At 41.7% G+C, this 21,507-nt stretch overlaps 1 protein-coding gene across 1 annotated transcript in view; it reads right to left on the reverse strand.

Moving 5' to 3' along the window:
* Positions 1-21,507, reverse strand: part of LOC126458479 (serpin B8-like) — a 266,413-nt gene that overhangs the window by 195,315 nt on the left and 49,591 nt on the right. The window contains exon 2 of the mRNA XM_050095572.1: positions 8,876-8,963. Within this exon, the coding sequence (XP_049951529.1) occupies positions 8,876-8,953 (78 nt within the window). The 5' untranslated portion in view covers positions 8,954-8,963. The remainder of the gene's footprint in view (positions 1-8,875; positions 8,964-21,507) is intronic.

Genomic DNA, 21,507 nt, shown 5'->3' on the forward strand with positions numbered 1-21,507 from the left:
ATTTATTCAGGATACTGAAATCTGTTTGGACTGTGGTTTGCCCTTTGCCTAAATTGCCCTCACTTTTTATTATATTCCAAGTTGCTTGATAAAATATTTCTACAAATTCATTAGGGTCATCTAGTGTTCCCTGGCTTTCTCACTTTTGCTACCCTTATTTTTGTGTGGGAAGTGACAGTATCCTCCTTTTCTTGAGCATTCAGGCATGGAAATGAAGGGGAATTTACTAATAATCAAGAAATGGAGCTTCCACTACATAGATTGACTTGAGAATTATGTGCGCTAGAAAACAAAGAAATATTTTCTTTTAGTATTTGTTTTACTGAAATTTTGTAGTTATGATTTATCATTAAATTAGAGATAAAGTTAGTGAACTACTTATAGATGTTGACTCTGAAATTATTGGTATATCAAAGCACCACTTAAATAATTTGACATTTCAGAGGCTTCCTTTACTAGGCTACAGATTAGCTGGCTGTTTCTCAAGGAGTTCCTTACAGAGTAGGGGAGCGGCTATGTACGTAAAAAGCAGTATTCCATTTGAGTCCATAGATGCATCACGACACTGCAGTGAACAGATATTTAAATGTTGTGCAGGGGCAGTTGAATTTTGTGAAACTAAACTTCTAATTGCAGTTGTTTATAGGTCCCCTAACTATAACTTCAGAGCATTTCTGCTCAAGCTAGAGAGGGTTCTTGTTACTTTGTAGGAAGTACCAGAAATTACTTATATATTAATTTTCTATATGATGGTGCAAGAAAAAGGATGTTGGTAGATCTCCTAAATTCATACAATATGATGCAGACTGTGTTTCTTCCAACTAGGGTGCAGGGGAACAGTAGCACAGCCATAGACAATACTTTTATTCATTCTTCATTATTAGATGGGCATTCTGTTAGTAAAAGGCTGAATGGCCTCACAGACCGTGATGCACAAATTTTAACACTATAATGCTTTTGCACTCAAACAAATGTCACATATAATTACAATCTATGTAGGAAAGTTAATCCAACAGCAATAGAGAGTTTTTTTAAACCTTGTCAAGGAACAAGAGTGGCAGAATGTTTATAGTGTCGATAACATAGATGATAAATACAATGCTTTCCTTAACACATTTCTCATGCTGTTAGAGAGTTGTTTTCCATTAGAATGTTCAAAACAGGGTACTAGCAGTAATAGGCAGCCCAGGTGGCTGACTAGTGGGATAAGGATATCTTGTAGAACAAAGCGGGAATTATATCAAAATGTTAGAAGTAGTCACAATCAAGCTACAGTGGCCCATTACAAACAGTATTGTAAGGTACTTAAAAATGTTGTTAGGAAGGCAAAGAGTATGTGGTATGCAAATAGAATTGCTAATTCATAGGATAAAATTAAAAGCATATGGTCAGTTGTGAAGGAAGTGTCTGGTCACCAGCACAAGTTCGACGATATGAAGTCAGTTCACAGTAAAAATATTTCTGTTACTGATAAACCAGATATATGTACAGTATTTAACAATCATTTTCTGAGCATTGCTGGTGAATTAAATAAAAAATTAGTTTCTGTACGAAATCATATAACTCTCTTGGCAAATGCCTTTCCGAGATCAATGTCTGAAATACTCCTCTATGATACAGACAAGGGGGAGATTGAGTCAGTAATTAAATCACTGAAGATTAAGGACTCTCATGGATATGATGGAGTGCCTCGCAGAATATTAAAGTACTGTACTGCACATGTTAGCCCTGTATTTACCCATATTTGTAATTTTTCATTTAGGAATGGTCAGTTTCCTGAGCAATTAAAGTTCTCAGTAGTAAAGCCGCTTTATAAATAAGGAGAAAGGGATAATGTAGATAACTTTAGACCTATTTCTATGCCATCAGTGTTTGCAAAAGTTATTGAAAAGGCTGTGTATATAAGGATAATTGATAATTTTATATCGCACGATTTGCTATCAAATGTACAGTTCAGATTTAGAAGTCGTTTAACAACTGAAAATGCTATATTCTCCTTTCTCTGTGAGGTACTGGATGGGCTAAACAACAGGTTTCGAATGCTTGGCATATTTTTTTTATTTAACTAAGGCATTTGGTTGTAGTGATCACAAAATATTGCTCCAGAAGTTGGACCATTACCTAATACGGGGAGTAGCTCACAATTGGTTCAACTCTTACTTTAGCAACAGGCAGCAAAAGGTCATTATTCACAATGTTGATAACAGCTGTGATGTGGGGTCTGAATGGGGTACTGTCAAGTAGGTGGTGCCCCAGGGATCAGTGTTGGGGCCACTCCTGTTCCTTTTTTATACAAATGATATGCCCTCTAGTATTACAGGTAATTCTAAAATATTTCTGTTTGCTGATGACACTACCTTGGTAGTAACAGATGATGTGTGCAACATTGGCTCAGTTTCAAATAGTGCAGTACATGACCTAAGTTCATGGCTTGTAGAAAATAAACTAACGCTAAATCACAGTAAGACTCAGTTTTTACAGTTTCTGACACAGAATTCAACAAAACGCAACATTTTAATTTTACAGAATGGGCATATGATTAGTGAAACTGAACAGTTCAAATTTATAGGTGTTCAGATAGATAGTAAACTGTCGTGGAAAGCCCACGTTCTGGATCTTACTCAAAGACTTAATCTGCCATTTTTACTATTCGAACAGTATCAAAAGTGAGTGATCGTTTGACATGAAAATTAGTCTACTTTGCTTATTTTCATTCGCTTATGTTGTACGGTATTATATTTTGGGGTAACTCTTCCCATTCTAAAAGGATATTTTTGGCTCAGAAACGGGTGTTTTGGGCAATATGTGGTGTAAGTTCACGAACCTCATGTCAACCCCTGTTCACGAGACTGGGTATTTTGACATTGGCCTCTCAATATATATATTCCTTACTGTCATTTCTTGTTAACAATATTAACTTATTCCCAAGAATAAGCAGCTTTCACTCAGTTAATACTCAGCAGAAATCAAACCTGCATTTGTATCGGACTTCCTTAACTCTTGTGCAAAAAGGTGTGCAGTATACTGCTGCATCCATTTGCAATAAGCTATCACTCGAATTCAAAAATCTTAGCAGTAATCCATGCGCTTTCAAATCTAAACTGAAGAGTTTCCTCATGGGTCACTCTTTCTATTCTGTCAAGGAGTTCCTTGAAAAATTAAGCTGGTTCTTATTGTATTCTTGATTGCATTTACTTAAAGTTATGGAGTGACTTCTTTTGGATTCATAAACATTTATTTTATCTGTTAGTACTTTAATGTTGTAATTTCATGTACTGACACATTCCATGACCTCGGTGATATGCTCTTCAATTTGGTCCTACAGAACTTGACATGCAAATAAAATGGTAGTTGCATCGCTTTAAAAGATATGGAGTTATCTGAAACTGAAAGAGGAAAACTGCACATGTTGAATAATTTATGAGATGTACAAGAACCTGCGAATTAAAGTGAGTTTCTTCAATTGAAATATATTTTTAATACTCCATATAACTGAAGTGTTATATATAATTTTTGCCTTCTTCAGAGATGAGAGAAATGATTTTATTTATTATTTTTTTAAATATTTGTTCCATTGAGATAAAAAGCAAATGAATCATTAAAGTAATGAACAATATGCACAATAACTGGTATTTTACTTGCTTAGGGAATTGGGCACATTATTGCTAGTGTAATTTCCTGCATTTTGGTACAAGTCATGTTTTGACTTCAGATTGTCGCCTAGACAGGTAGGAATTATTTGATACTTATGAGTTTTTGTCAGTGAAGCAGCAACATTACAGGAAAAACATATTCTTAGTTAGTTTCAAGTTCCATGTGGAATGTGTCATTTTATATTCTCATCACAAATTATACTGTAAATATGCCTACATGCTGATCAGTTACAGGTGTTATTTTAAAGAAGGAAACATAAAGATGTGAGTTAATAATTCCATCCACCAACATTTACAGAGCATAATAATAGAAATTCTTCTATGGAACTGTCAAGGAGAAACTTCTTCAGTTTATTTTCGAATTGTACTTCGCTGTCTGTCAGACATTTTATATCAATGGGTAAGCGATCAAAAATTTTGGTTGCAGCATAGCATGCCCTATTTTGTGCTAAAAATTACATTAATGTGGTGTAACAAATGTATTTTTCTTTTTGTACTGTTATTATCTACATTACTATTTTATTCAAGCTGCACTGCTCTATTTGCAACAAACTTCAGGATAAAATAAACTTACAGTGAAGTCGCAGTCAAAATGCCTACCTCCTTAACTTATGTCTGCAAGATTACTATTGGTGAGCAACCCATATTACTCTTACAGCATACTTTTGAGCAATGAAGACCTTATTTGTTAAAGATAAGATACCACATATTATTCCACATGACATTACTGAATGAAAATATGCGAAATATGTCAACTTACTGATTTGCCTCTCTCCAAGATTTGCAATGATTCTAAGTGCAAATCTGAGTGAGATGCTAGAGTTGGTTGTCATGTGTGCATGAGGTGTGCTTGCTTGTGTGTATGAATCATGTGTGTCTCTCTCTTTTACTGATGAAGGCTGTGGCCAAAAGCTAATTTATGTAAGTGTCTTTTGATTGTGCCTGTCTGCAAGTTAATGTGTTTCCTTTATGGTAAGAAGCAATCATTCTTTTCCTACGTTGTTGATATTCCTACCTGGAGTTTCCACTGTTTGACTGAACTGACTAGTTTTATGAGTTCCACAATGTGCTTTTTCCAGTTTATATTCTCATCTACTGTATATGGACACTTAAGAATTTTAAAGTTTCCATCCTATTTATTATTTCCTCACCATGTGTTATATGTATCATTGGTGGTAGTACCAGAAGATATGCAGAACTGAATATGTTGTGTCCTTTTAAAATTGTGGTTGAGACTATTCGCGGATAACGAGGCAATGATACTTTTAAGAACATTGTTTACCATTCCTTCTGTTGCTGTATGAATGCATGAATTGATTACAACACGTTATTCACAAAAAGAACTACACAGAAGCACCAAGGAAACTAGTACAGGCATATATATTCAAATATAGAGATATGTAAACAGCCAGAATATGGCCCCATCAGTCTTACCGGGCGTGGGCCGCTACCCTGCATGGTCTTAGTCGCAAGTGTCATTTTGTCATGGAGCACTCGCGAGAGTCGTATGCCCACGTTATGGTACGCAACGCCATTGTTCGTTTGGCCCCTGATAGGGAGGTCCAGCAACGGGCCCTGCAGTTAAAAGACCCTTCCCTTGATGAAGTCCTGTCCATTGCTCAATCATATGAAGTCTCTCACGCCGCAGGTCAACAGCTGGAAGCGTGGTGCACGGCACGTCACGGACGGTAGTTGCTGCAAGTAGAGTCCCGTCCACCACAGGGCACGTGAGAATTCAGACGCGACCTCTGCCGGCGTAACAACAACAACTCAGGCAGCATGGGCCGTGCCCAGTCAGTTAACATCGGGCATGCCTAGGACACAGTTCCGGTCTACGCTAAGTGAAGTGCGACGTAAACGTGAACAGTGTTACTACAGTCAGCATGCAAACAATTCAACAAAACATCATTGATATGGGCCCACTCATGTACCTTTGCTGACTGCATGACACAGAGCTTTACCCCTCGCTTGGGCCCCATCAACAGTGACTTTGGACTGTTGATGACTGGAAAGATGTTGCCTGGTTGGACAAGTCTCATTTCAAATTGTATTGAGTGGATGGACGTTTACAGGTATGGAGATAACCTCATGAATCCATGGACCCGGAATGTCAGCAGGGGACTGTTAAAGCTGATGGAGGCTCTGTAATGGTGTGGGGGATATGCAGTTGGAGTGATATGGGATCCCGATATGTCTAGAAATGACTCTGATGGGTGACATGTATGAAAGCATCCTGTTTAATCACCTATATCCACTCATGTCCATTGTGCATTCCCATGGACTTGGGCAAATCCAGCAGGACAATGTGACATCCCATACATCCAGAATTGCTACAGAGTGGCTCTAGGAACCCACTTCTGAGTTTAAACACTTCCACTGGCCACCAAATTCCCCAGACATGAATATTATTGAGGATATCTAGGATGCATTGCAACGTGCTGTTCAGAAGATATCTCTGTCCCCTCATACTCTTAGGGATTTATGGACAGCCCTGCAGGATTCATGGCATCAATTCCCTCCAGCACTACTTGTGATATCAGCAGAGTCCATGCCATGTCATTCTGCATGTTTGCAGGGGCCCTGCACGATATTAGTCAGGTGTACCAGTTTCCTTGGCTCTTCAGTGTAACTCTGCTTCTTGTTCATTAGCCTACAATGGTTGAATTCTTCAGTAAAACTTTCAACATTATTTTGGTTAGATATGACATTATCCATTGGTTGGCTACACCATCGATTCCACAAAATCTCTATTTATCTAAGAGAATATGGTGATTCACACAGTCAAATACCTCAGATATACTGCAGAAAATACCAGTTGCACTATTTTGTTATTTAAAATTTGGTCCGTAGAGCAGCTCTTACAAAATCCAAACTGTGATTTACTGAGGATATTACTGTTGCTCAGGTGAGATATTATTGTAGAATACATCACCTTCTCAAAAATTTTGGAACATGATGTCATTAATGAAACAGTTTGGTGGTTACTGACATCTCTTGTATCTCCTTTCTTAACCATCCTACTACCATGATTTTTTTGTTTCACTGAGTACCACTGGCATCATAAAGATTCCAAGTAGCCACTTGTCTTCCAAAATATTAAAAATATACCATACACTCAGGTCTAAGCCCCCTATAAAATATTGTACGGGTGTCCTTGGTAACAGTACCATGTATCTTGGTCACCTATTATGTAAATTTCCAATATACGACTGACTGACTCATATTTGAGTAATACATAGACTGTTAAGACAATGACCAGGCAGTAGTAAAGTTGTGGCTCGATTACAAATGTTAAAACACAATTGGATTTCAGTTACATAACAGCTATACAGATAGCTCTTATTTAACTGATGTCCCCTTTTGTACAGGGTGTCCGTATGAAATCTCCTTGATTTCCAAATGTAGTTTTAATAAAAACTACAAGATGCAGGTACTTGTGGTTTGTGGCACCATGTAAAGCAACACAAAAAGTTTTGCACGATTTTTCCATGAAGTTTCACTTGTTTCACTTAAAGTACTAAAGAGTTACCAGAAATGACTATATCACAAAAGAGAGCATAATGCTCGCTGTCCAGAGAAAATTTTGACATGAATTTCACAGGTAACCACAAGATGTTATGACGACCTAGCCAATGGGAGTGTAAACAGGTACTGAGGTTTTGGTAGAAAAGGCACATTTAATTAAATGGCAGAGTACATGAGAGAGCCCTTTCACAGAAGCCCATCAAAGTCAGCTCACACAGCATGACATGAGCTAAGCATCCCTTACTCAACAGCTCACAATGTGCTGCATAAACAAATTCATCTGTATGCTTACGAATTTCAAATTGTGCAAGCACTGAATTGAAATGATTTGTAGCTCACCCCAAATTTCCCTGATATGTTGGACAGGGTTGGGGAAAACCCTATCATGGTAATGCAGTTTTCTCTGACAAAGCTAACTTCCATTTGTGTGGGAAGGTGAATGCCATAACATTCAAAGAAAACCCCCACTGTTTTTGGGCTCATGCCAGAAACTGCAAGAAAGTGAATATGAGGTGTGTGTGGATGAAAGCCAGCATAGTTCTGCAGCTTTTCTTCATTGAGCAAACAGTAACAGGAGCCATTTATTTGGGCGTACTTCAGCAATTTGCTGGCCCTCAGCTTCTTCCCCTGCAGCTAATTGTGATCTCCCAACAGGGTGATGCGCCAATACATTGGAGTTCACATGTTCGTGACTTCCTGGACAGAATATTTCCACAGAGATGAGTGGGATGTGACAGACCAACCAAGTGGCCATCACAATCTCCACACATAACCCCTCTCACTTTCTTCCTGTGAGGTTACATGACAGACATTTTATATGCCCAGCCATTACATGACCTTGGTAATATTCACAGAAGTATCATGGATGCAATAGCCTCCATCACTGCAGACATCCTTGCTTGCACAGGAGTTGAGATAGTATCATCTAGATGTTTTACTGGTTATGAATGGAGACTGCGTAAAAGTATATTAATTTTTTGTATAAAACTTTTTGAGTTACTTTACATGATGCCACAAACCACAAATATCTATGTCTCTCAGTTTCTTTCTTAACTGCATTTGGAAGTCAGGGAGGTTTCATACAGAACCCTTTATGTTATCAAAAGCATGTAGAAATGACCCTATACATTTAGATATTCTGTGTAGTGTAGTGAACGGCAAATCATCAACACTGCAAGTTAGAAAAATAAAGGAAGGGAAGTACTTAATGATGATGAAGTCACTGGACACAATGTTGGCAAAAAACTGGAAGAACTGTCTGTTTCTTCACCAAGGAAACAACATCAGAATTCATAAAAAGTTATTTTAAGAAATCATGCAAAACTAAATAAGGATTATCTGCTGGGGTCAGATTTCTAATGGCATGAACCATTCTCAACATTATGTTCTTGCTGTTCTGCATGTACTTTACAACACTATGTCATTATAAAAATACATGATCCTGTAAAATCTGATGTTTTCTTCCGTCCAGCAGGTTCATATGGATAAGTGAAGCGGCAGTGTCGTTTTTCTTAAAAAAAAAAAAAATAAAAAAAAATAAAAAAAAAAAGAGAGGAAAGAAAAAGTTTCAGTCTATGTTATTTAGTCTATTTCATATAGAAATAATTAGTATAGCTTGCTTAACGACTTCAGAACTTTGTTTACACAGACATTAATGCCACAACTAAAATGATTCACATCTATAGTCACTTACTGACCTTGTAAATACTGAAAGTAAATTTTTGGTTTCCTTGACATACTGCCTGGAGAGCTGTTTCTGTGCTTCCTGTTGCCATGTCTGAGCACCTGCAACAGAAAAGACGGCATCTGAACCGAACCCTTTTACACAAGGCAAGACAGAGCTGGAAACGTGTCTCTGTCGTTTACTACTTGGGGGCAGATGTGTGCATGCAGTGTGAACGCACGTGAGATTTTGAGCAGTACTGTACATATATTCATCGCACTCAAAATGTGACGAAATAGTGTTGCTGTTTTCATTTCTATAGTTAACGCAAAAGATAATGTTATTGTTGCGATCTGTAACGCGTAACGTCAGTGCCATCAATGGACACAGCCGTCGCAACATTTTCGTTGATTTTCCATTACGTCTCATAAATGTACGCTGAATCTTAACGCGCAACAAAGAGCTAGGTACTTATTATTATGGATCATTAATGCATTTGTGAACAACAAAGGCATCAAAATTTCTCAGCCGATTTGATTTTTTCTATTAATTAAAACTTTAATACGATGACGGGATTTTCGTATACCAGAGATATTTCTATCGTGTTCGATATAGTCGAATTTGGAGTCGATTTAGTAAAAAACTAAAAATCATCTAACGCCATCTTTTGGCAACGACGAAGGTTTAAGGCTGCAAAATAAGTAGTCGCTCATTTATCACTTTGGCTATCAAATATACAGCTATTATTTTTAATAATGTGAAGTTTTGATGTATTAATTTTCTAGCATGCATCCTTCAGTTTTGTGTACATTTTTCTCATTATCTCTACTCAAGTAGCACCACGTTGGAAAGCTTGCACCATATCGCGAACAAGGCGAAAACAATAATTGTAATACACCCGCAACAACATAAGATGAAATGACATTTACATTTCTTGTGTATATGATAAAAGAGCTCTTTTTGTAATCGTGTCACTTATTATGTCAACGGTCCCTTGGCGGTGTACAAACTTTAAGCTTTTAAGTCGGTTTCACAGTAAAGTAAAGGAAAAAAATTTCGAAAATTGTTAGTCTGTAATTGCATCACACGAAACAAATATTTTTCCTGTTATTTCTTATTTGACTGTCTGTCTAACCAACCCTTCGTCAAAACCTCTTTTTCTCACGAACGGATGTGCATATCACACTGAAATGTATGTCGCATATTACAATCTACGGTCCCCTGACGGTGTGAAACTTTAAACTTGCAAGCCAGTGCAATCAAACGATGCGGCAATTATTTTTTGCCACAAACTCACTCATGAAAACCTACAGGGTAATGCCTGTTGAGCTAGAATCACGAAATGTGATAAGAAGCAAGATTTCACTGTGCAAGTAACGGTAAGAATCCGAAAATTGTTAATTTGTAACTATAAAATGTTAAAAAATTGGCATTATACACTTAAATTGCGTTCGTGATCTGTCAGAAATCTCAGGAACTACCCTAGGGATTTTGATCTGGTTTTCAGTAATAAGCAGAGTAATTCACAAGGAAGGTTGGCATCCAGAGGTTGTAGGCGTACAGCTGCCCGACTACTGCGCTGACAGTTTAGACCTAAGATACGTACAGCATCTGTAATGTTTGAAAGGAAAGTAATGCTGGTAACTGATGGAGGATTGGGCTCTAGTGAAGCAAGGGATACAACCCGTCGGCTTTGAACAATGACGTCATTCCTTAGTCATAGATAGTAATATCTTCACTTCGAGGCATAGATAATAAAGCAATTCTGTGTTCTAATAAGCGCTATCATTAAAATAATTGAATGTGAATCTAAAAGCGATCATTTACCTATATTTCACTATTTTGCCATATTTCACTTTCTTATTCCACCAATATGCTTCAGTAGCTGACAAGTGTTATTTGGCTTTAAAAAAAAAGAAAATCTCACGAGACAGAATAAACTGATCCTACTTCATTAAGCAATCAATAAAAAAAACTAAACTAAAACATAACAGCAAAAGACTTCGTAATCTATTCTATTTTCAGTTTACCATTTTCGCTTTTGCTGTTATTTTTTAGTTTAGTTTTTTTATTGATTGCTTAATGAAGTAGGATCAGTTTATTCTATCTCGTGAGATTTTTTTTTTAAAAGCCAAAAAACACTTATCAGCTACTGAAGCATCTGTATCTTAGGATCAGTTTATTCTATCTCGTGAGATTTTTTTTTAAAAGCCAAAAAACACTTATCAGCTACTGAAGGGAGCTACAACACTAAGAAGAATCGCTTCTCGGCTTTTGACAAGATCAATGTGTAGTTCCCTTTCAACAAGTGAAACGCAAAGATTAAATAAACAATCAAAACATATAAAATGAAACAGGTTGCAAATGTAACATACGTGTATTTCCACCTATTCGTTACCAGTGTACATATATCGAGGTCAATGGAAGTCTGGTATACAAATATTACATACGTAGGTCCTTCTGTCATCAGTAATACTGATATGTACGTAAGAAAAGACTGTTAGTAATAGCGGAGACGAAATAAACAGCACATCTACAATTTGTATCCCGTGTTCCACTTAGGGTTTACTGAAGCGGAGGATACATCGTTCAGGTGAAGAACAGGACAGTAATGGTAGTGAAAACAAAGAAATCGCCTTACGACAAACTCGTATTCCGGACTGTACTTAAGCAACACACTTCGAATGAGCTTTTAATTTGTATCGGGTGTTTCATTTGCGGTTTAGTGAAGCAGGGGATACATAGTTCAAGTGAACAACAGGACAGCAATGCTAGTTGAAACTAAGAAATCGACTACGCTGAACTTGTATCCCGTACTGCACTTAAGCAATACAGTTCGAATGACTTTCGAGATACAACTGACATACATGCAACGTGATGTATTCTTTGCTAGTAATTTCATTCATTTCTTTCCATTGTATTTTGCGGCGAAATGCTAAGATACAAACACGCGATATCGTTAACGTGAAAATACTACTGGTCCTCACATATGTGAAATAAAGTTTATCTCTCTCGCATTCCTCTGTTTCTCAACATTCTCCTCAGCTCTTTCATCTTTGTAATACATGCTCTCCGGCGACTTGTGACGTCATTGTTCAAAGCCGACGGGTTGTATCCCCTGCTGCACTAGACCCGAGGATTGTACTCCCATTGTTTTGGATGATCTTCTGGTAGCTCATATAACCCCCATTGAAGCGCTCTACAGAACAATTCGACATTTGCGCAACAAAAACGGCCCTATGGTCGGCTGTACTGTTGCTTTCTCTGGAGATTTCCGTCAAATCTTGTCATCTTTACAACACCCCGCACGCCTACAAGAAGATGGCGGCCACGCGTTTGTACACTACTGGCCATTAAGATTGCTACACTACGAAGATGACGTGCTACAGACGCGAAATTTAACCGACAGGAAGAACTTGCTGTGATATGCAAATGATTAGCTTTTCAGAGCATTCGCACAAGGTTGGCGCCGGTGGCGACACCTACAACGTGCTGACATGTGGAAAGTTTCGAACCCGTTTCTCATACACAAACAGCAGTTGACCGGCGTTGCCTGGTGAAACGTTGTTGTGATGCCTCGTGTAGGGAGCAGAAATGCGTACCATCAGGTTTCCGACTTTGATAAAGGTCGGATTGTAGCCTATCGCGATTGCGCTTTCGTATCGCGACATTGCTGCTCGCGTTGGTCGAGATCCAATGACTGTTAACAGAATATGGAATCGGTGGGTTCAGGAGGGTAATACGGAACGCCCTGCGGATCCCAATTGCCTCGTATCACTAGCAGTCGATATGACAGGCATCTTATCCGCATGGCTGTAATGGATCGTGCAGCCACATCTCGATCCCTGAGTCAACAGATGGGGACGTTTGCAAGACAACAACCATCTGCACGAACAGTTCGACGTTTGCAGCAGCAAATTGAGTGAAAATGTAATCACATGTCAGTTCTAATATAATATATTTGTCCAATGAATACCCGTTTATCATCTGCATTTCTTCTTGGTGTAGCAATTTTAATGGCCGGTAGTGTAGGTTTCACGTATGTTTCGGCGATAAAACACGGAAACGTACGTCACTTTGTGATCGCTCAAGCAAGCGGAACGATTCGGATCATTGCACTAGAGGTGCCGACCGTCCCGCGTGAGGCCGTTCCCGTGGCGGCACTAATAATGCAGCCCAGGGTGTGTGATTGCGGGACACTAATTGTCCCGGTTTATGGTCAACCTGGCCTAGTTCAAATAAAGAACGGATGGCGCATCGCGAGATTCAACTGTGTCGGGCGCGGATACAAATGACAGCGGCCGCTCACGCCCGCGCCGCCCCTGGGGAGGAACAAATGAGTCACCCGTGTCGCTCGCTCGCTTGACCTGCTGCCTCGCGGTAAGCCGGCGCTATAACAGTTTCGGTGTTTTTATGCGATTCATAAAATAAACAGTGTTTAGTGTGTTGCGCACACTTTGCTATTTTTATTTTTGAACAGTTTGTTTGGATTTGAGTTATGTCTGATTCAGAAACAACTGACAACGACAGTGAAAACGTAAAATACAAATAGGGTAAACAGAAGAGTTCCTACCGGCAAGTATGGGAGAATTCGTATTCTTTTTTGAATACAGTTGATACAAACGTGTGTAAGCATTTTGTAAAGTGTGTGTGAAATTATTTATGATATCGCGTGGAAGTCTGAATGACGTTAAACTGCATGTTAGCGTCCCGGAACACCTACTGGACGAAAGAGGTCGAAAGAGTACTAAGACGTTGCAACAGTTTTTAAAGCACGATGTATTGACGACAGACGAGGAAAAAGTTACAGCTACAGAGTTGACAAATGTTTACCATGACGCAAACCATAACATATTGTACAGTTCTGTTGACTACGATACGAAGTTATGTCCCGTGATATTCAATTACTCCTAAATCGCATCAAAAATATCACTCGGTAGAACGAAGGTGTAATCTTTAATTTACAATGTTCCGGCTTCAGTTACCAGTCGAAGATAGCGTAGTATAGCTAAGGTCATGTGTGTTTTACGGCATTTCGACAGATGCGTCAAATCACGGGATATACAATTACTTCCAATAAATGTCAGATTTTACTCTTCAGAGAACAGAATCGGAAACTGCTTGCTTGATTTTTTTGACGACCCGGATGAAAAAGCGATCGATATTTATAATAACATAAAAATAGACTTAAAGCGCTGGATTTAAATTACACAAATGTATCTGCTTAGTCTGCCGACAACGCTAGGTTACTTTTGGCGATGATAATCCAGTTTACAAACTACGTTTTCAAGATAATGCCGACATTATTCCTGCACGGTGTTCAGCGCACACGGTACGCGATGTCGACCGTCATGCTATAGAGAAGTGTGAGTTTGACGTGGAGAATTTGCTACTTAAAGCGTTTGGGCACTTATCATGCACAGAGAGTCCAGATCTTAAAAGAACACTTAACTGATGCTGGTAGAATACCGAAATATTATAAGACACGTCAAAAATAATGTGGCTGTCATTGCATCCTGCTATTGGGAAAATTCTACGCGGATTTCCAGCGGTGAAGTCATATTTTATAGGTTTGGAGATAACTGTCCAGTTGTGTTAGGAAAATATTTTGATGACAACCATGCAAAGAGAAACCATGTTTTAGGGAAAATTATATCAACAGTGAGGAAGTCAGGAGTGTTGGTCGAGAAAAATAATTTTCGTTGTTATTTGGCACTTAGCAAGAAAACAAGATACAAAGGATACAGCAAAAAGGCCCTATTTGCTGCGTTCTACATATGATGTGTTTGCATGTAAATATTTTCTCGAGTGTGTGTGTGTGTGTGTGTGTGTGTGTGTGTGTGTGTGTGTGTGTGTGTGTGTGTTCTGAAATATTTGGATGACACTTTTCGTATTCTTTCAGTTCTCAGGAGGGTGAACACTAAGAATTCTGTTTTGGTTATTAATAAACTGGATTGTCATTGCTTGTTCCTATATTTTGTTACCATATTTCGATTTTTCCATAAAAAGGATAGTACCTCATTACCTGATTTTCATCATTCAGGTGCCAAACTGCAGAGCAGACAACTCACACAACACGGGCAGTTTTGGTGCTGGCAAGTAAACTCAAAACAGACGACTCTCACAGTACAGGAATGAAACGCCAGGGGCGCTGCAGTAGATGCACTTGTCTCGAGTAGTCAACTGAGACAAAAAAAGTCGATCGTGTAAAAGGGACACGCAGGTACGAAAGGCGCAAACACGTCGAGTAGCCGATTTTGAGCAGAAGGTCGCTCATAAATGGGCTTAAAGAGCGACGCGAGAGTGTGACGGGGCGGGGCGAGTCGAGTCGGCTTGGCATCGGCTGATGGGCACATTTGATTTAACTTTGCCTCGCTCCATCTGCTGTGACATTTCTTGTAAGGCTAGTTCTATGGATGGGAAAAACCGACTGATTAAATTCGATATCGGTATTTTAGTTCTGGATAACCGGTATTTTTCGGTATTTGTTTGGTCTAGGTTATAAAAAGTATTTTTTAATTTTTAATGATAAGCGAGTGAAAAAACCGAAATACGAATTAGCCGTAACAGCAGCGCTAAAATTTTTCATTTTTAAATAAACCTTTTTTATAAAAAGAGTAATTTTTATTCGAAAAATTGCGTTGGTTAGAAATATTGCGATACTGTAGAAAATGGGAAAAGCGATAAGTGAAATTTTAATTAAAAAAAGCAACAAACACATGGCATAAGAATTGGTACAGCATTTCTGTGAAAACGACGTCATCGTTGCCGAGTGTTGTGGCTTAAGGTACGTGTGTATGTGCTGTCTGCAGGACTTGCCCCCACCTGGTCTATACTGTAGTCTCTCGCTGTCGTCGCCAGACAAACACTGTATTGCAAATTAGGAGTTATCATTGAAGTCCCTTATAGGTGTGTTAAAGGGATTGGCAACGCTTACCTTTATTATAGAGCACACTGGTCCAAAATTGGCACCGAATGTTGGGCTCAGTTTCATCTTTATTTACGTATTTAAAGATTTTGATTGAAGAGGGGAATGGTAGTGCGTTGGCAGTACACCCCCTGACCATCCGGGATGATGGAAATGAAATAAAACTACAGAAAATAATGAGTAGCCTATCAAAATCCATCGTTATAAAGTAAGTTTTGCTGTCTGCACATATCCCCCGTTTGGCCCACACGGGCTTCACCAAAACCGCAGCGCTTCCTCCCCGCCACGATCGAGCTGTCGACCACCTGCACAACCGGACACCTGTCGTGGCACACGAGCAACACGTGTCAGCCTCTGCCTGCGTTCCGAGCGAGGTGGCGCAGTGGTTAGCTCACTGTACTCGGGATTCGGGAGGACAAAGGTTCAAAACCGCGTCCGGCCGTCCTGATTTGGGTTTTCTGTGATTGTCCTAAATCGTTTAAGGCAACTGCCGGTATGGTCCCTTTGAAAGGGCAAGGCCGACTTCCTTCCCCATCCTTACCTAATCCGATGGGAATGATGACTTCGCTTTTTGGTCCCTTCCCCCCAAATCAACCAACCAACCAATCTGCCTGCGTAGCCCCGCATGGGAACGCTCACCCCTATATAACGGTCCTTTTCCTGCTGCTTGCTACCACCCCCGGTCGACCGCGCGATGCCACGGTGTGAACAGTCGGTCGGCCGCCATCTGTTCGGGCATGCCCAACCGCTGGCTCCGTTACGCGGTGGACCAGGCCTTGGAGGAAGGAAGCACGAGTACGAAGACACACGCACAGGCTACGGAATAAAGACAGGTATTGCTCCTAAGATAGTCCCCAGGAGTCAGGGAGACAAGATCAGCACTCTATCCAACGCCTGGGTATCGGGCGCTGTGCCGTCATACGTTCGATGATTCTGAACGACGCGCAGCACGAAGACAGCACCCTGGGTGAGATGATCGCGAGGTCCCGCACCTTGAAGCCCAGCTTCAGGAGTCGCTCGCAGACTGTGGGGACCATATACCCCTCCAGTTCAACGTGGCCGCTGAAAAGCAGACTTTCTCGACGCCGGGATGCAGGCCGAGGAAGTCACGCCTGATGGGCGGCTTGTTGTATTTCGCCGCCTTCTCCTTGTGGCATCAGTCGAGCCGAAGGTGGTCGCCGACTATCGGGGCACTGACCATGCGGGCTTGGCCGTCTTTGATCGCGACCATGTCAGGCTTGCGGAGTCCTGCCGGTGTTCGAAGGTAGAGCTCCACCGAGACGTCGAAGCCCCTTTGTGTGTATCCACGTTCGAGGTACTTCACGACAGCGTCGTGACGTTTCACCACGCGACCGCCACTGGCGCTCTTACCAACGAGGAACACCTACAGCTCTATCCAAGCAGAGCTGTACAACACCTGGAACAACCCCCACGGGCATACAATGCGCCAATGGTATACAATACCATTGCGGACCACGAAATGGAAGAAGCGCAGCCAAACGTAGTTTCTTCATCGTCACAAAGCGAGGAAGAAATGGAACAGGAGAACGAAAAACGAGATCCACAGGAGGGCGAGTTTCACACGGTGCAACACAAACACCGGCACCACCTGCAAAAAACGGCGAAGGAAAATCCGAGCAAACGAATATCGGAGGTGGAAATGGCCAATCGATTTACTCTGATTGATCCCTCTTCTCGGACACACGGAAAGGCACCAGCAGGGACGAGCACCGCTCCTGCAGACAATGCTCGACCTGCAAAGTGACACCATCGCACTGCAAAATACTGCCTGCAACCCTATATTACGAGGGTTGGTCAAATGAAAACCTTTAATATTTTTTTATATATTATTTATTGTGCAGAAGTGGTACAAAGCTGTATCACTTTTCAACATAATCTCCCCCACGCTCAATGTGAGTCCTCTAGCGCTTACAAAACGCATAAATTCCTTTAGAAAAAAATTCTTTTGATAGTCCGCGCAACCACTCTTGCACCGCGTGGCGTACCTCTTCATCAGAACGGAACTTCTTTCCTCCCACTGCGTCTTTGAGAGGTCCAAACATATGGAAATCACTTGGGGCAAAGTCTGGTGAGTATAATGGATGAGGAAGACACTCGAAGTGCAGGCCTGTGATTGTTGCAACTGTTATACGGGCAGTGTGGGGGTCTTGCATTGTCATGTTGCAAAAGGACACCTGCTGACAGCAATCCACGTCACTTTGATTTGATTGCAGGCCGCAGATGATTTTTTAGGAGATCCATTGAGGAAAACACCAGAAGCATGTGTCCCACATGGATCTGTTATCTCACTACCGCTGTTGAGCATATACACTCCTGGAAATTGAAATAAGAACACCGTGAATTCATTGTCCCAGGAAGGGGAAACTTTATTGACACATTCCTGGGGTCAGATACATCACATGATCACACTGACAGAACCACAGGCCCATAGACACAGGCAACAGAGCATGCACAATGTCGGCACTAGTACAGTGTATATCCACCTTTCGCAGCAATGCAGGCTGCTATTCTCCCATGGAAACGATCGTAGAGATGCTGGATGTAGTCCTGTGGAACGGCTTGCCATGCCATTTCCACCTGGCGCCTCAGTTGGACCAGCGTTCGTGCTGGACGTGCAGACCGCGTGAGACGAGGCTTCATCCAGTCCCAAACATGCTCAACGGGGGACAGATCCGGAGATCTTGCTGGCCAGGGTAGTTGACTTACACCTTCTAGAGCACGTTGGGTGGCACGGGATACATGCGGACGTGCATTGTCCTGTTGGAACAGCAAGTTCCCTTGCCGGTCTAGGAATGGTAGAACGATGGGTTCGATGACGGTTTGGATGTACCGTGCACTATTCAGTGTCCCCTCGACGATCACCAGTGGTGTACGGCCAGTGTAGGAGATCGCTCCCCACACCATGATGCCGGGTGTTGGCCCTGTGTGCCTCGGTCGTATGCAGTCCTGATTGTGGCGCTCACCTGCACGGCGCCAAACACGCATACGACCATCATTGGCACCAAGGCAGAAGCGACTCTCATCGCTGAAGACGACACGTCTCCATTCGTCCCTCCATTCACGCCTGTCGCGACACCACTGGAGGCGGGCTGCACGATGTTGGGGCGTGAGCGGAAGACGGCCTAACGGTGTGCGGGACCGTAGCCCAGCTTCATGGAGACGGTTGCGAATGGTCCTCGCCGATACCCCAGGAGCACCAGTGTCCCTAATTTGCTGGGAAGTGGCGGTGCGTTCCCCTACGGCACTGCGTACGATCAAATGGTTCAAATGGCTCTGAGCACTATGGGACTCAACTGCTGTGGTCATAAGTCCCCTAGAACTTAGAACTACTTAAACCTAACTAACCTAAGGACATCACACACATCCATGCCCGAGGCAGGATTCGAACCTGCGACCGTAGCGGTCGTGCGGTGCCAGACTGTAGCGCCTTTAACCGCTCGGCCACTCCGGCCGGCTGCGTAGGATCCTACGGTCTTGGCGTGCATCCGTGCGTCGCTGCGGTCCGGTCCCAGGTCGACGGGCACGTGCACCTTCCGCCGACCACTGGCGACAACATCGATGTACTGTGGAGACCTCACGCCCCACGTGTTGAGCAATTCGGCCTCCCGCATGCCCACTATACGCCCTCGCTCAAAGTCCATCAACTGCACATACGGTTCACGTCCACGCTGTCGCGGCATGCTACCAGTGTTAAAGACTGCGATGGAGCTCCGTATGCCACGGCAAACTGGCTGACACTGACGGCGGCGGTGCACAAATGCTGCGCAGCTAGCGCCATTCGACGGCCAACACCGCGGTTCCTGGTGTGTCCGCTGTGCCGTGCGTGTGATCATTGCTTGTACAGCCCTCTCGCAGTGTCCGGAGCAAGTATGGTGGGTCTGACACACCGGTGTCAATGTGTTCTTTTTTCCATTTCCAGGAGTGTATATGAATGATCTACCAACGATTCCTCTGGTGACCTGCAGTTTATTTGCCGACAATAATGGGTTTGTCACATCAAGCCGCAACTTGGACCAGCTAATAAGCAGAACTCAACGCCAAAAAGATATCACGGAAGATGGTTCCAATGGTTCTGAGCACTAGAGGACTTAACCTCTGAGGTCATCAGTCGCCTAGAACTTAGAACTAATTAAACCTAACTAACCTAAGGACATCACACACATCCATGCCCAAGGCAGGATTCGAAACTGCGACCGTAGTGGTCGCTCGGCTCCAGACTGTAGCGCCTAGAACCGCACGGCCACTCCGGCCGGCCTATCGCGGAAGAGTGGGCACAGTTCAACAAAATAACAGTCAACCCCACGAAGACTGCTGCAGTGCTCTTTACTAAGATGAGGCTACGTTATCCACCAAGGGTGCTAGAGCAACCTATCCCTTGGTCACACTCGGCGAAGGATCTGGGGATCATTCTGGATAAATCCCTGAATTTCACACTACGTGCACCATGAAGATGGCGCACGCACTGATACCATTCTTCACTAGCACCCATCTCAATGCCAAGACCAAGAACCAACTCTGCAGATCGACAGTCCAACCAAAAGTCCCCTACAGTTGTGCAGCGTTGGAAGTCACATGTGATATCAATATAGTGCACTCCAACCAATACAGAACCAATGCCTGAGATGGACGTTGGGGACTCCCCGATGAATAAGAACCAGAGAGCTACACGGAGTCCTAAAGGAAAATCCCTGCACGAAAAAATAACGGACTGCGCTACGAAGCTCATTCCCAAATTGGATCACTTAAGGGACGACATACGCCAGCTCCACCTAACAGGTACCATTCAACCCCAGCGCTGGCATAAGCCTTGTTCCGCTGGCACCCGCCATAAGTCGCTGAGACCTTTAAAAGAATAGTTACGGAATTTTTGTAGTTTGCAGAAAAATCGATTTCACGAAAATCCGATTTATTCCTTATCTCACTTCATCCAGAACAGTACGCACAATTTTTCTATTTCTCTCTGTCGCCAGTAAGTTGTGGAAAACGACTTTCAGATATTCGTAAATGAAAACTTATGTGAAACCCATACGACGTGTCAACATCCATTGTGCGTGACAGCTGTAATGTCACATCCTCGGACGAAAAATGAAAAAAGAAAAAATTGCAACCAATACCCCAAAAATTTCCCCAAAACAAGTTCCAAATTCAATGAAAAGTTAACAAGTAACCAAAGTTCCATTTAACACTATTATTTGGATAGTAACAAGTAATTGAAACAAGAACCTTATACTTAGTAGTTTATCAACTTACAAAAGAAAGCTCGAATCTCAGTAATCTCAAACTCAAAATCATAGTAAATCGCAAAATCATTATAATTAGCAAAGTAGAACCAACGATCTCAAAGAATACTTCGTGTGAGTACTCTTTGAGAATCGTGAGTAATGGCTAAGGAAAATTTGATCCATTGGCACTACGTTACGAGAGTTAGACGAAGCTGGTCAGACTTGTTTGAATACTCGTATATGTAGGCACGATTAGATTGTTTTTCGAGGATTGATAACTGCGATCCACTATGACGCAGTGAAACGAAACATTGACTTCAACTATAACATCGTTTAGAATTCAGATAGAGGACTACCTTATATTAGACTGAAGTGAACTTTTTAATTAGATAACTCGAACTCAACTCTAGTTAGGCATTGAACAGTGATGGACAATTAACTTCATTCGTAATTGCAAATGGACTCTGGAACTTGGCAATAGTTTTAAAGCAGATA

Source organism: Schistocerca serialis, chromosome 2, assembly GCF_023864345.2.
Source record: "Schistocerca serialis cubense isolate TAMUIC-IGC-003099 chromosome 2, iqSchSeri2.2, whole genome shotgun sequence".
NCBI lineage: Eukaryota > Metazoa > Arthropoda > Insecta > Orthoptera > Acrididae > Schistocerca > Schistocerca serialis.